General features: G+C 51.5%; 1 protein-coding gene across 1 annotated transcript in view; it reads left to right on the plus strand.

Annotated features, from left to right (window-relative positions):
* MYO18B (myosin XVIIIB) overlaps nucleotides 1-12982 on the plus strand; it is a 227280-nt gene that overhangs the window by 119538 nt on the left and 94760 nt on the right. The window contains exons 30-32 of the mRNA XM_068989910.1: nucleotides 730-930; nucleotides 5326-5436; nucleotides 9315-9419. Coding sequence (XP_068846011.1) covers nucleotides 730-930; nucleotides 5326-5436; nucleotides 9315-9419 — 417 coding nt within the window. The remainder of the gene's footprint in view (nucleotides 1-729; nucleotides 931-5325; nucleotides 5437-9314; nucleotides 9420-12982) is intronic.

The raw sequence follows: 12982 nt of genomic DNA on the forward strand, positions 1-12982 counted from the left end.
CTGTGTGTGACTGTCCTGCTCTGTCAGCCTGCCAGAGTCACAGAGCCCAGCACGCCTGCATCAGCAAACCAGGGGTGGCAGGTGGTGGATAAGCAGGCCTTGCTAGCTCCATGTCCCTCACGATCTTGCTCCAGGCACCTGCCTGCGTTCCGAGGTGCCCACCTGGGTGCCCGTCTATCACAGAGGAGTTAGCTGTAGACCCAGGTAGGGGCAGGGCCCTGCCCCTTGCAGGCTGCAGCTCAGAGGAGTTTTATTAAAACGGGACACAGGCCCCTCACCTCACTCAGCTGCTCCTCAGCCTGCTGTGGCTCCCCGTTAACCTGGGAGCGCCCCTGAGCCTGACGTGCAACTCCCTCATGGTCATGCCCAAACCTTCTAACCTGGAGGAGCCACTTCCGGCCACTTTGCTTCCCGGCTCCAACATCCCCGGCCCAGCCTTGGCAGGTGCACAGCTTTCAGATGGGGCAAATACCTCCTGTTTGTGCTTTGAGATCTAGCTCTGGGGCCAGTGTGTTGCTTCCCACCGACTCCCCACCCGTGCCTGTCTGAGCTGTCCCAGGAGGGCCCTCGGGGTCCCACAGTGGGCACAGCGAGGGGCTGCAAGGCCCAGGTGGTGGGTGAAGGCTGCTCTGAAAAGGGGAAAGTGCCCTCCCACTGGTCTTAGAGGTGGGGGAGGGGTCGGGAGTGTGGTCACGTGACCCTGCATCCCCGCCCACTTTGTCTCTGCAGCAAAAGGAGCAGGAAAGCTCGCAGCTGAAGCAGGAGGTGGAGATGCTACAGGCCCAGAAGCAGGAGCTGCTGAGGTCACCGTCCCTGGGGGAGAACTGCATTGCGGGCTTGAAGGAGAGGCTCTGGAAGCTGGAATCCAGCGCCCTCGAGCACGAGAAAGTCCAGAACCAGCAGGAAAACACCATCAAGCAGCTGGAGCAGGTGGGAAAGTCCTGTCCAGGGCAATGCCCTGCCCCGTGCTGACTCTGGGGCAGAAGGTTGTATTTAAATTCACCACCTCACTCAGCTGCTCCTCATTCTTCTGTGGCTCCCTATTACCCGAGAGAACCTCAGAACCCCTAAGCCTGGCACTCAGACTCCTCATGGAGCCCCCCTCCTACCATCCTGCAAGCGCCATTGGCACCTCCTCCAAGAAGCTCAACCTGATCTCCTCCTCAAAAACAGCCCCACCCCAGCTCCACATTCGCTTTCTCTCACCTGCACAGCACCCACCGTCACGTGTGACAGTGTTTCCCAAAATGTGCTCAACGCTTTTCTCCCCACTAGGATATGTGTTTTATGGGGGTGGGAGGACTTTTTGGTTGACCTTGCTTGTCAGGGCATCCCCTGATAAGGCCAGGTACAGAGCTGGTACTCAATAAATAAGTGCTGACCCTGTGTCTGGTATTCAGCACTGTCTGGGTACCAGTCTCAGTCCTAAGCTCTCCTCACATATCATCTCATGAAGCTCCACATGAAGTCTGTATGCTGAGGTTTCCTCCACTCTACAGATGTGGAAGCCGAGGCTCAGAAATAGAAAAAGCGGCAGGGACAGGATTTGGAGCCTGCGCCCTCTGATGCCGCAGTGCCTCGCACACCTGTGTTGTGCACAGCCTCCAGGGAGGTGGGAGCCCCAATTTTTGGAAAATGAAAAATAAGAGGAATAAGGAAGGACTCCAGATCCCCTGGAGAAGGGAATGGCTACCCACTCCAGTATTCTTGCCTGGAGAATCCCGTGGACAGAGGAGCCTGGCGGGCTACAGTCCATAGAGTCACAGAGTCGGACACGACTGAGCGACCAACACACACACACCCCAAGACTCTTGTGCCAGCCCCTCGATGAAGCATCCGATGCACGTTCTGATGTCTGCTTGTTTGTTTATATGCCCAAGTCATTCCACACAGAACTCAAGGAATCTTATAAGATGTATGTGTGGTAAAATAGAAAAAGAAATAAAACAAGCCAAACTAGGAAAACACAGATTAAAACCAGTGCTGAGGAAGAGTGAATTAATATGCAGACAAGCAGAACATATACTCTCACACACTCAGTAGTTTCAGCTTTCAAATTCCTGGTGGCCAGAGAGAAAAGGGAAATGTGACTCACATGCTTTTTATCATCCCCAAGATAAAAATCTTGGAGAAGGCAATGGTACCCCACTCCAGTACTCTTGCCTGGAAAATCCCACGGATGGAGGGGCCTGGTGGCAGTCCCTGGGGTCTCCAAGAGTCAGACACGACTGAGCGATTTCACTTTCATGCATTGGAGAAGGAAATGGCAACCCACTCCACTGTTCTTGCCTGGAGAATCCCAGGGACGGGGGAGCCTGGTGGGCTGCTCTCTATGGGGTCGCACAGAGTCGTGCACGACTGAAGCCACTTAGCAGCAGCAGCAAGATAAAAATAGCCAAGTTTTCAAGGAGAAGCAAGGCTTTTCTTAATGCTTAGTTCTAAAACAGTTTCCCGTATGGGACTTCAGAAGGGGTAATTATTTTGAAATGGTTTTAAGATTGGAACTCCTTTTTCAAGAATATTTGACCAGCCAGCATGAATACATAGAGCAGATAAACTCTGAGCTGCTCTGGTGAAGGCGGGTTGGGGAGTGAGGGTGGTCAGGGATAGGCCTGGGTGCTGGCCTTGCTTCTCACTCATCCCTGCTCCATCTGGATGGAATCTGCTGAGCACTGAGACTTGGGTGTGGCAAGTGTGGGGACAATCTGGAGAGGTTGAGAAAAACAGAGCTTCCTTGCTTAGTCCATCAAACCTGTGTTTATTAAGCACCTACTGTGTGTCAAGCACTGGACGGATGCTAGGGGTGTAGCTATAAACAAGACGATGTGGTGTCGACCCTCTTGAAGGTTAGAGTCATGCTGAGTGTTATGGGAAGGTGTAACCTGCAGGTCTGGTTTGGGGACCAGATTTGGAGTAGTCAGGAAAGGCTTCCTGGAGGAAGTAACATTTACTGAAGCTGAAAGCTGAAGGACGAGCCTGAGTTGGCTGACCAGGAGAGTTCCAGGCAGGGGAATGGCCCGCGCAAAGGCATAGAGGCAGGGGTGTTACATGGTGTGTCACATGGCATCTGAGGAGCTGCAAGATGGTCCCATGCAAATGGGGTCTGTGGACATTTGGCGAGCCCCCTGTTTTCTCTAGACTTCAGTCTCCTCAACTGTACAGAGTCTTGTCAGAGTCTTTTCCACCCCCAGCCTTCCTCCAACCCCAGCTGTGAATCTGTGAAGGTTCATGATGGAGGTGGGCCATCTGGGCAGGTCGTTCAGGGATGTAGAGGACAGAACAGGGTTACACAGCAGCCCAGAGTCAGGAGTAAAGAGAGTGGGATTCCCTTGGTTGTTCAGCAGTTAAGACTCTCGCTCCCAATGTGGAGGGCCCAGATTCAGTCCCTGGTCAGGGAACTAGATCCCACATCCTGCAACTAAGACACAGCACAGCAAAATAAACAAAATAAATAAATTAATTTTTTTAAAAGCACTCTTTAAAAATATAAAACAAGCACTTTGGAAAGTTAACTCTGGGAGATGCCACCAGGGGACCACTGTGTGCTTGGGAAGCAGAAATGTGCTGCCTTGACCTCAAGGACCCAGAGGGCTGAAGGCAGCTGCCCAGCCCCCCTCCCTTCCCAGCTTACCTAGGAAGCTGACTCAACCCCTCATTCATCTTCTCATTTATCTTCAGCCTCGCCCATCACCTTGTACTGCTCTGGGTTATTGTAGACATCTAGGAGATATTTATTGATTACAACATAACACTTTTTCCAGGAAATTTTATGTTAACTCACATAAGCTTGACATAAATGGTATTGCAGATGTCAGGAGTATCCAAGAGGCTAGAAAAAAAATGAAACAGGAATATTATATTTACTTGCTTAAGCTCCTCATTTTGGATTATCTCCCTATAACCTCTTGTCATTTTAAAGGCAGCAGGGAAGGAAGTTGGCATTTAAAGTGAGCCTGCTTTCTGCCGGGAATTCTTAACGGGGCTCTGATGCTTTCAGTTCTTTTTCCTCCTCACTATGGTCCTACGTCGTGGAGAGTATCATCAGCATTTGAAAAGACCACCGTTGTTTTTTTCTCGGCTGAATGTCCTTGTCAGGGGCAGCAGTTGTGGCCTCCTGGAAGCTTGCTGCGAGGTGCAGGGCAGACAGTCAGGTCCTGATTGCTCCTGTGGTCTGGCCCTCTGCTGTGCTGGGTTCCACGCTGCTCCATGACTTGCAGCGAGGAAGAGTGCCGATCATTGAAAGCTTATCAGTACAGGGTCTCGGGTCCGTACCCTGGAGGTTCTGACCCAAGAGGTCTAGAGTGAAGCCTTGGAACTGAATTTAAAAAGAAAAATAGAAGGGCACCAGGTAATTCTAATATGCCACAAAACTTGACAAGCAAGAGCTTGAGTCAGTCTCTCAATTAGGAAAATAAAGAGAGTAGACTCTTGGGAGTTTTCTGATGCTCCAGTGGTTAAGACTGTATGCTTCCAACGCAGGGGGCTCAGGTTCCAAGCCTCGTTGGGGAACTAAGATCCTCCTTGCTGTGCAGCAAGTGTTACTTCAAATATTTCCATGCACTGTTAGCTTGATTGTAATTTTTTAAATAAGAAAAAGGAAATAAACTCTTAAACTATAATCCAATCCCATGACTTGTGCTTCCAGTTCTAGAATCTTGTACGTAAAATGACACAGTTAAACACCGCAGACAGGTCTCTTCCTGCCCTTAGCAGGTTTTGGAGGGTCTCACTGAAAAGACCCTTCTCCTTCATGGGAACACAGTTCTTAAAATGTCAGGCTTCCAGGAAGAGCAGGGCTAGTCCTTACTCTGTTTGCAAAATAATGGGGAAAGAAAAAAGAATCTTTCTGTGCCACACATTGTGCTAATTCTCACCAGTGTATTTTAAGGAGGCTGCTTTCTACAGAGAAAGGTAACTAATCAAGGGTTATATCTTGGGCGTGTCACCTGCCTCTCCAGGGTTTCGTATGCTCAGAAGTAAACTTGTATTCTGTCATTTATCCACCCACCTGGCCACCCATCCAGAAAAATTTCCCTGAGGTCTGCTCCAGGGATGACAAACCCGCTTCACCTTAAGAGCATTGAGAAGGATTCTGAGGTCACGTCTCAATTCAGTGGCACAGAGTCCAGTTCATAAGTGACCTCCATTATGACCATGGAAGGGACAGAGGCAGCATTTGGGCCGTTTATCTACCATTTCTGACCTCCCTGGGTGTCTGGGGGGAGAACTGGACTCTTACCCATGCTGTCCAAAAAACACAGCTGAAATGCTAAGGGTGACGTGGTTGGTGGGGGTCACCCTCACGCGCTGTTCTTGCCCCCTCAGCTCCGCCAGCGGTTTGAACTAGAGATTGAACGGATGAAGCAGATGCACCAGAAGGACCGTGAGGACAAGGAGGAGGAGCTGGAGGACGTCCGCCAGTCCTGCCAGAGGCGGGTACGTGAGCCACGAACGCAGCTGCGCCCTGGGGTCCCGGCGCGGCCAGTGTGCACACCTCGTCCCTGCAGCACGGGGGTGAGCTCAGCTTCCTCAGGAAGTGCTGTCGACGGTGCTGGAGCAGAAGTTCCTGTCCTAGTAACTACGGTTCTGGGGCTTCCAGAAGCCTCTGAACTGTACAGCATAATCACCCTAGACTTCTACCAAGAGCCCAGAGTGCCATGCAGCCGATGCCCTGGATAAGGTTGTATATGTGTCAAGAAGGGGACCAGTCCCTTCTGGTTTGTTTGCCTTGCAGATCATTTCTTGTGTTTTTATCCAAGCTCTTTGCAGACATTTCAAACAGTGTATAAGAAGGCAACAAGCTCTTGAAATCTTAACCACCAAGACATCAACATTATCACTATTTTAAATGTTTGTTCTTTCTCTGTGCCCGCACGAGCATATGTACAGAGATACCATTTTACCTAAATGGGGTCGTGCTGCTTTGAAGCCTGCTGTTTCCCCTCTGAAGTTTGTTCTGGGCCTCCTCTCCTGTCAGTAGGTGCGGACCTGACTTACATGTTTACGGGCTTGAAAGTATTCCACCAAAGGCCTGTGCTCTTGTTTACTCAGCAAGCAAGTCTCTTATCATTGGACACCTAGGATCTTCTGATTTTCTGTTATTATAACCAACACCAACACAAACCTCCTTAGGGATGCACTTACTGATGTCAGTTATAAGGTGAATTTTTAAAATGGAATCGCGGAGGAGCTTTGGGTTAAGCCTCTCTGAACAGGTTTTGTCTGGGCAGGACTTCTGTGGTCCCTTCATAGCCTGGGTAAATTGCGCATCTCCCAGAGAGGGCTGAGTGCCATTTCCCACAGTCGACTCTGATGTTAGCTCCCTAAACAGTGTCTCTGCAGAGACCTCTGACTGCAGGGGCTGAGAGTGTGGGTGCTGGAACTAATCGACTTTTGGTATGAGTGTTGGCCTTCCCAACGCAACAGAGTGATCCTGGGAAAGTGATTGTAAACCCTCCGCTCCACCCAAACTCCACTCCCTTCCTCAGCTGCTTTCTCCATATCCACCACTGGTCACTTGGAGCCAGTTTATAAGACACACAAGAAAGCTGATGTTGCTAGTTTATTTGGAGTTATAGAGGCTTGGATCGAATTCAGACTCCACTAGCTATCAAATGTAGGGTGTGGGAGAAATCACGTAACCTTGCTGATAAGCCTCACTTCTCTCATCTGTGAAATAGGAAAACAGTGGCCACCTTGCTGGGTTATGGGGAAGATTCAAAAGATCACAGGTGTGGAACCATGGCTCAGAGTTTGTAATGTCCTCGTCCTTTGCTGGAAACTTACAAGCAGTACTGGTGTGTGTGTGAATTTCCATGCAGCTGATCCTTCCCAGAGGCACCCGGGAGCCAGCCCCGTGGCTGACCTGCTCTTGGGCGTGCCTGCTCCATCCCAGGAGAAGGCGGGTGCAGGGACTTGTAGAGTCCCCTCCCCCCGCCCGTACTCCCCACCTCCTGCCTGAGTAGCATCATCCTGGGCGGGGCTGGAGGAGGCCGTGGTGGTGTCAGGACCCTGGCGGGAGATGGGCCTCTCGTCCTGGGCAGATGGGGCCGCCTTGGTACCCCATCACTGCTCGGGGGTGAGGGGCTGTAAGAGCCGAGCGCTTCTTCACTCCCAGTGGTTGATGCCGCTGCATCTGCTGCCCGGCCTGCTCCCCAGATCCTCTTTTGGGGCTCCTTTACAGTTCAGCCCTTCTAGGGGTTCATGCAGATCATCCCAGGGGGCCAAGTACATTCTCCCCAGAACTTCCTGGAGTTGAGAAAGTCATAGATTTTAGGTTCATTCAGACCTGTGTGCCCTTGAGTAAGTCTCCTAACTTCCCTAAGACTCAGTTTTCTCATCTGTGAAATGGGAGCAATAAGAGAAAATTATATCCTTTCCCAATGCTATTGTGAGAATAAGATCAAAGAATGGTAAGGTGCCTTATAAACTGTAAAGTGCTGGGAGTTACCACATAGAAATGTTCTACAGAATACTCTCTAGAAAACTTTGCCTCGCTTGACACATAGCTTTTATTATTTTGTACATTTTTCAAAAGGAGTTTCAGCTTCTGCAGCCTTCATTTTCAGCAGGTGTGAGCAGACTGCCTTGTGTCTGTCACTCTTAAAGTCTTGAATTGTCTTCTGAAATGACCGTCCATCAGGACTTTGTTTTTTCTCTCCATGGGTCAGGAGGTGGAAACCCAGTCCCTGCCCACGTGCCCTCAGGTGAAGGGGGCGCAATTGCTAGTGCGTTCCAGGAGCACCTCAACGTGTTGTGAGTGCCCCGAGCCAGGACCCTGATGGGCTGGAGATGTGACCCAGACCCTCCTGGGGCTTCTTCACTGACAGATTTATAAAGGGGGGCGTGAGGTCAGAGAAGGGCGTGCCTCTCCTCCGACAGATGCTGACACTTGACTGCACGTCCAGTGACTGCTCTGCTCGCTCTGTCTCTCTCCGTGGCAGGAAATCGGTCATTAGTGACCTGGGTGGGAAAGCTGCCGACTGTCTGATGGTGGCGGAGGAGCCCGGGCCAGCAGGCGGAATGCTGACAGTCCTCAGCAGCAGCTGACCTAGGAGTCTCTGCTTCAGGGCCTCTCTCTGACTCAGTTTGCCCATCTGTGAGGGAAGTCCACTGATAGCACAGGATGGAGCAGGGGGAAGGGGTGAGACAGCACACGCGAGAGGCAGGTGCAGAAGAGGATGTGCACAGCACCGTTACGGTGGGCCGTCCGCTTCAGCAGGGAGCGCCTGCCTCTGCTGGGTGGCCACTGAGAAATCAGAGCCGACTGTAAGTTAAAAGAGCCGCTCGCAGCCACAGTCTTAGTCAGTTTGGGCTACTCTAGCAAAACTGGGGCTGGAGAGTGCAGGCTTAAAGAGCAAAGGTTTATTTCCCATAGTTCTGGAGGCTGGAAAGTCCCAAGATCAAGGTGCTGGCGGATCTGGTGTAGGGCAAGGGGCCCACTCCCAACTTGCAGGTAGACGGCTGCCTCCTTCCTGCGTCCTCACGTAGGGAAGAGAGAGGAAATGAGGTTCTTTTTGTAAGTGCACTCATTCCAGCATGGGGGATCCCCCCCACCCCGCCCACCTCATCTAACCCTAACCGTCTCCCAAAGGCCTCATCATGAAATAGTCTTGCCTTGGGAGTTAGGATATCAACGTTAGGAATTTTGGAGAGACAGACTTGCAGTCCAGGCATCAAATAATCTCGAATGCAACTTTTGTTGCATTATAGTTCCCAGGTAGCTCAAGGGTAAAGAATCCACACCTGCCAAGCAGGAGACACAGGTTCAACCCCTGGATCGGGAAGATCCCCTGGAGGAGGGCATGGCAACCCATTCCAGTATTCTCGTCTGGAGAAGAAAGGAGCCTGGTGGGCTGTGGTCCATGGGCTTGCAAAGAGTCAGACACGACTTAGTGACTAAGCAGCAACAGGTGTATTTAATGAGAGATGAATGCATTTTAACATGTAGGATATGATGCTGTATAGAGTCTTAAAAAGTCAATGCGCCCAGACTTGTACCTGTTCTAGAGAGGCCACAGCAGAGGAAGGAGACAGCTGTTAGGAAATGGACAGGGGACTGGGGCTGGGGATTCCACACTGAATGCCAGGGGGCTCCCTATAATTGTCCACCTCCTGAGCTTTTAGGCTTCTGAATTCTCTGACAGAAATACCTCCTCCCCCTGCCCAAACTGCTAGGTCAGCCTTTGTGGAACTGGGTGAGCGGCCGTGAGCTCCGCACCCCCAGCCCCGTCCTCCAGAGGGTCCTGGCCTTGGGGGCTCGTCCAGATGGAGTGCGCGCGTCCCATGCCTGCGTCTGCCCTTTGTGCCCACAGCTCCGCCAGCTGGAAATGCAGCTGGAGCAAGAGTGCGAGGAGAAGCAGATGGCCCTCCACGAGAAGCAGGACCTGGAAGGCTTGATCGGAACCCTCTGCGACCAGGTAAGAGGGAGCCGCAGCAGACAGCCGGGAGAGCGCAGTCCCTGCCCTGGCCCGGTTGAGCGCTGATTCCTGGGGAGGCCAGTGGGAGTGGGGGTCTTAGGACCCGGCCCCGGGATAGACCTGTCAGCTGGCCTCCACCTGCTCCTCCCAGGCGCCTTCTGCTCCTCCAGTCTGTCTGTCCTCACTCACCGCCGCTTCAGAGGGGACCTTCTGTGTATGGGCAGTGGGGGGGTAGTCTTCACACAGCAGGGATCTTGGAAGAACCCCTGAGAATACAGAAAGTGGGTCTGGCACTTGTGGCCAGACCCGGTGGCCTTGCCTTCAGCTACTGCCGGGGTGAGCCTGGCAGCCTTCGCTTTGGCGGGGTGACTGTGAACGGCCGCTGTGCTCACAGCTGCCCTCGTGAAAACTGGACTTTTGCTGGCCGCAGAATCAGGCCGGCGGGGCTGGGCTGCTCCTGTCTGCACGGCGCTGGGTGATCTGATGAGGCGCCCTGAGCTCCTGATGAGCAGAGACTGGTGGGGCTGCCGCCTTCGCTGGAGACGAGGGTGCCCGGTGCAGCACTCCCAGCCTGACGCTGAGAGTGGCATCGCTCCTTGTTGTCAGTGGGGGTGAGGTGGGGGGCGGGGGGGGGGGCGGGACAGGGAGGGGAGGGGGCTGTCTCGTGTGTTGCAGCCTGTTGAGCAGCATCTCTGGCCTCCACCTCCTAAAGGCCAGAAGCATGCCCCTTGGCCGTGACAACCAGCAGCATCTACCAACACGACCAATTGTCCCTCTGGGACACAGTCAGCCTCCCGCTTTACAGAGAACCACTCCTGCAGAGAAAGCAGTGAGCAGAGCCCAGAGCCAGCGCCGGGTGTCGAGCTTGGGGAAGCTCCCGCATCCCCTGGATGCGCTTCCCCTGCCCATGCTGCTGCCCTGTGAACCCCAGCGCTGGAGAAGAGTGCCAGCAGCTCCTATGAGTGTCTTTTAAAACATCATAGGAGTGGTTTTTTTTTAATGTATCTGCTTAATGTGTTCATTGTCTTTTAGTGACGATCTTGCTGTCAGCATCTCCACCCCCACCCCAGTCATTCCTCTTATTCACAGAGAGCTGTGGGTCCCCTCCCAATAGTCAGCCAGGCCTCGGACAAATAGATGTTCACTATGTTGTTGCTGTTGTTTTTAACTGAGGAAATGAGTGAATTCTAGAGCGGGACCCCCGCCGTCATGAGAGTGAGAGCCGGAAGCTGAGGGCACCAGGGGGAGGACCGTATACTCTTCCTTCTCTGGGTTTTCTGAATTTTCAGCCAAGCAAACGGGGGCCACTGAGTGCACAAGCTGTTGAGGCTCGGCGCGCTTTTCGGCTTCCGTGCAAGAAAGCACCCTCCGTATTTGATTCTAGAATGGCAGAAATCCCTGGGAAAGGACTTCCCTGGTGGTCCAGTGGGTAAGAGGCCGTGCTCTGAATGCAGGGGACCAGGGTTCAACCCCTGATCAGGGAACTAGAGTCCACATGCCACAACCAAGAGCCCGAATGCCGCCACTAACAATTCTGGGCGTGGTGCGGCCAGATAAATAAAAATAAATATTTTTAAAATCCCTGGGAGACAGTCACCTGCTGTCCAGCATGGTCCATTTGAGAAAACAAAGGCATTAATCCAGTAGAGAAAGGTTTTTATAAATATTGCTAGTCTGAATTTGACATGCTGAGAGAAGATAACTTCAGTGAATGACATGCTAATTCTGTGTGAGTCACCAAGCTGGAGCCGTTGAATAACTTACCACGTTAAATACTTGTAAGTGTTTCAATGAGACACTGAGCCTAGAACAGACAGTGTAATTGATGTCTGTGCACCAGGAGGACAGGGTTCACATAAATTAACATTTTGCTGCATGGGATTCAGATGTTTTTTTAAGGAAGCAGGACATTTCCAAAACAGTCGGTGGCCCCTCGGTTTCTATTCCTCATCTCCGGTGTCTCTACCCTCGTCGTTTCTTTCTCCCCTCCCAGAGGGGCCTGCCTTGTGAGGCTGGGGACCGTGATTCCCCTGCATGTGTGTGAGCGGCCTTGGCTTTGTCCCCCACGGTCTCTGTTTTTGAGATTCCTCCATGCTAGCGTGTGTAGCTATGATCCATCCTCTCAAGCCGCCCCACGGCGTTCATCTCCTTTCACCCCTGTTCTTCTGTTGGTAAACATTTCCGTGTCCCGCAGTGCCTGTGGCAAAAGCTTCTCCAGGGTGTGGCCCTAGAGGAGGAGCTGCTGGCTGTGAGGGATGTACCATTTTGGAATGATCAGATGTTGCCCGCATTGTTCCTCAGAGTGACAGCGGCAGTTTGTGTTGTCACCAGCATGTTGGATAGACATATTTAAGCTAATTAGCTGATGTAGTTAGTTTTTGGCTGTGATGGGTCTTCGCTGCTGCGTGCGGGGTCTCTCGGGATGCAGGGAACGGGGGCTGCTCTTCACTGCAGCGCGTGGACTCCTCCTTGAGTCTTCTCATTGGCAGGCGGACTCTCAGCCCCTGGACTAGAAGTTCCGTCACTAGCAGTTTTTCCTTTCTTCCCCACATCCCCCCGGCACGTGGCACTGTCAGACATTTGAATATCTTTATCAGTTACTGAGAGTTAAATTGTGCTGCTAATCCCTCTTTACTAGTGGAATTCTGTACTTTTCGTGTTGATTATGATTTTCTCTTATGTGAGTTACCTGTTTATAGTGTTTCAGCTCAGTTCAGTCACTCAGTCATGTTTGACTCTTTGTGATCCCACGGACTGCAGCACGGCAGGCCTCCCTGTCCATCACCAACTCCTGGAGCTTGCTCAAATTCATTTTTGTTGAGTCGTTGATGCCATCCAACCATCTCATCCTCTGTCGTCCCCTTCTCCTCCCGCCTTCAATCTTTCCCAGCATCATAGTCTTTTCCAATGAGTCAGCTATTCGAATCAGGTGGCCAAAGTATTGGAGCTTCAGCATCGGTCCTTCCAATGAATATTCAGGACTGACTTCCTTTAGGATGGACTGGTTGGATCTCCTTGCTGTCCAAGGGACTCTCAAGAGTCTTCTCCAACACCACAGTTCAAAAGCATCAATTCTTCGGTGCTCAGCTTTCTTTTTGGCTCAACTCTCACATCCATACATGACTACTGGAAAAGTCATAGCTTTGACTAGATGGACCTTGTTGGCAACATAATATCTCTGCTTTTTAATATGCTGTCTAGGTTGGTCATAGCTTTTCTTCCAAGGAGCAAGTGTCTTTGAATTTCATGGCTATAGTCACCATCTGCAGTGATTTTGGAGCCCAAGAAAATAAAGTCTCTCACTGTTTCCATTGTTTCCCCATCTATTTGCCATGAAGTGATGGGACTGGATGCCATGGTCTTTGTGTTTTGAATGTTGAGTTTTAAGCCAGCTTTTTCACTCTCCTCTTTCACTTTCCTCAAGAGACTCTTTAGTTCCTCTTCACTTTCTGCCATAAGGGTGGTATCATTTGCATATCTGAGGTTATTGATATTTCTCCTGGCAATCTTGATTCCAGCTTGTGCTTCATCCAGCCCAGCATTTCGCATAATATACCCTGCAT

Source organism: Capricornis sumatraensis, chromosome 17 (assembly GCF_032405125.1).
Source record: "Capricornis sumatraensis isolate serow.1 chromosome 17, serow.2, whole genome shotgun sequence".
In the NCBI taxonomy this organism is placed as follows: domain Eukaryota; kingdom Metazoa; phylum Chordata; class Mammalia; order Artiodactyla; family Bovidae; genus Capricornis; species Capricornis sumatraensis.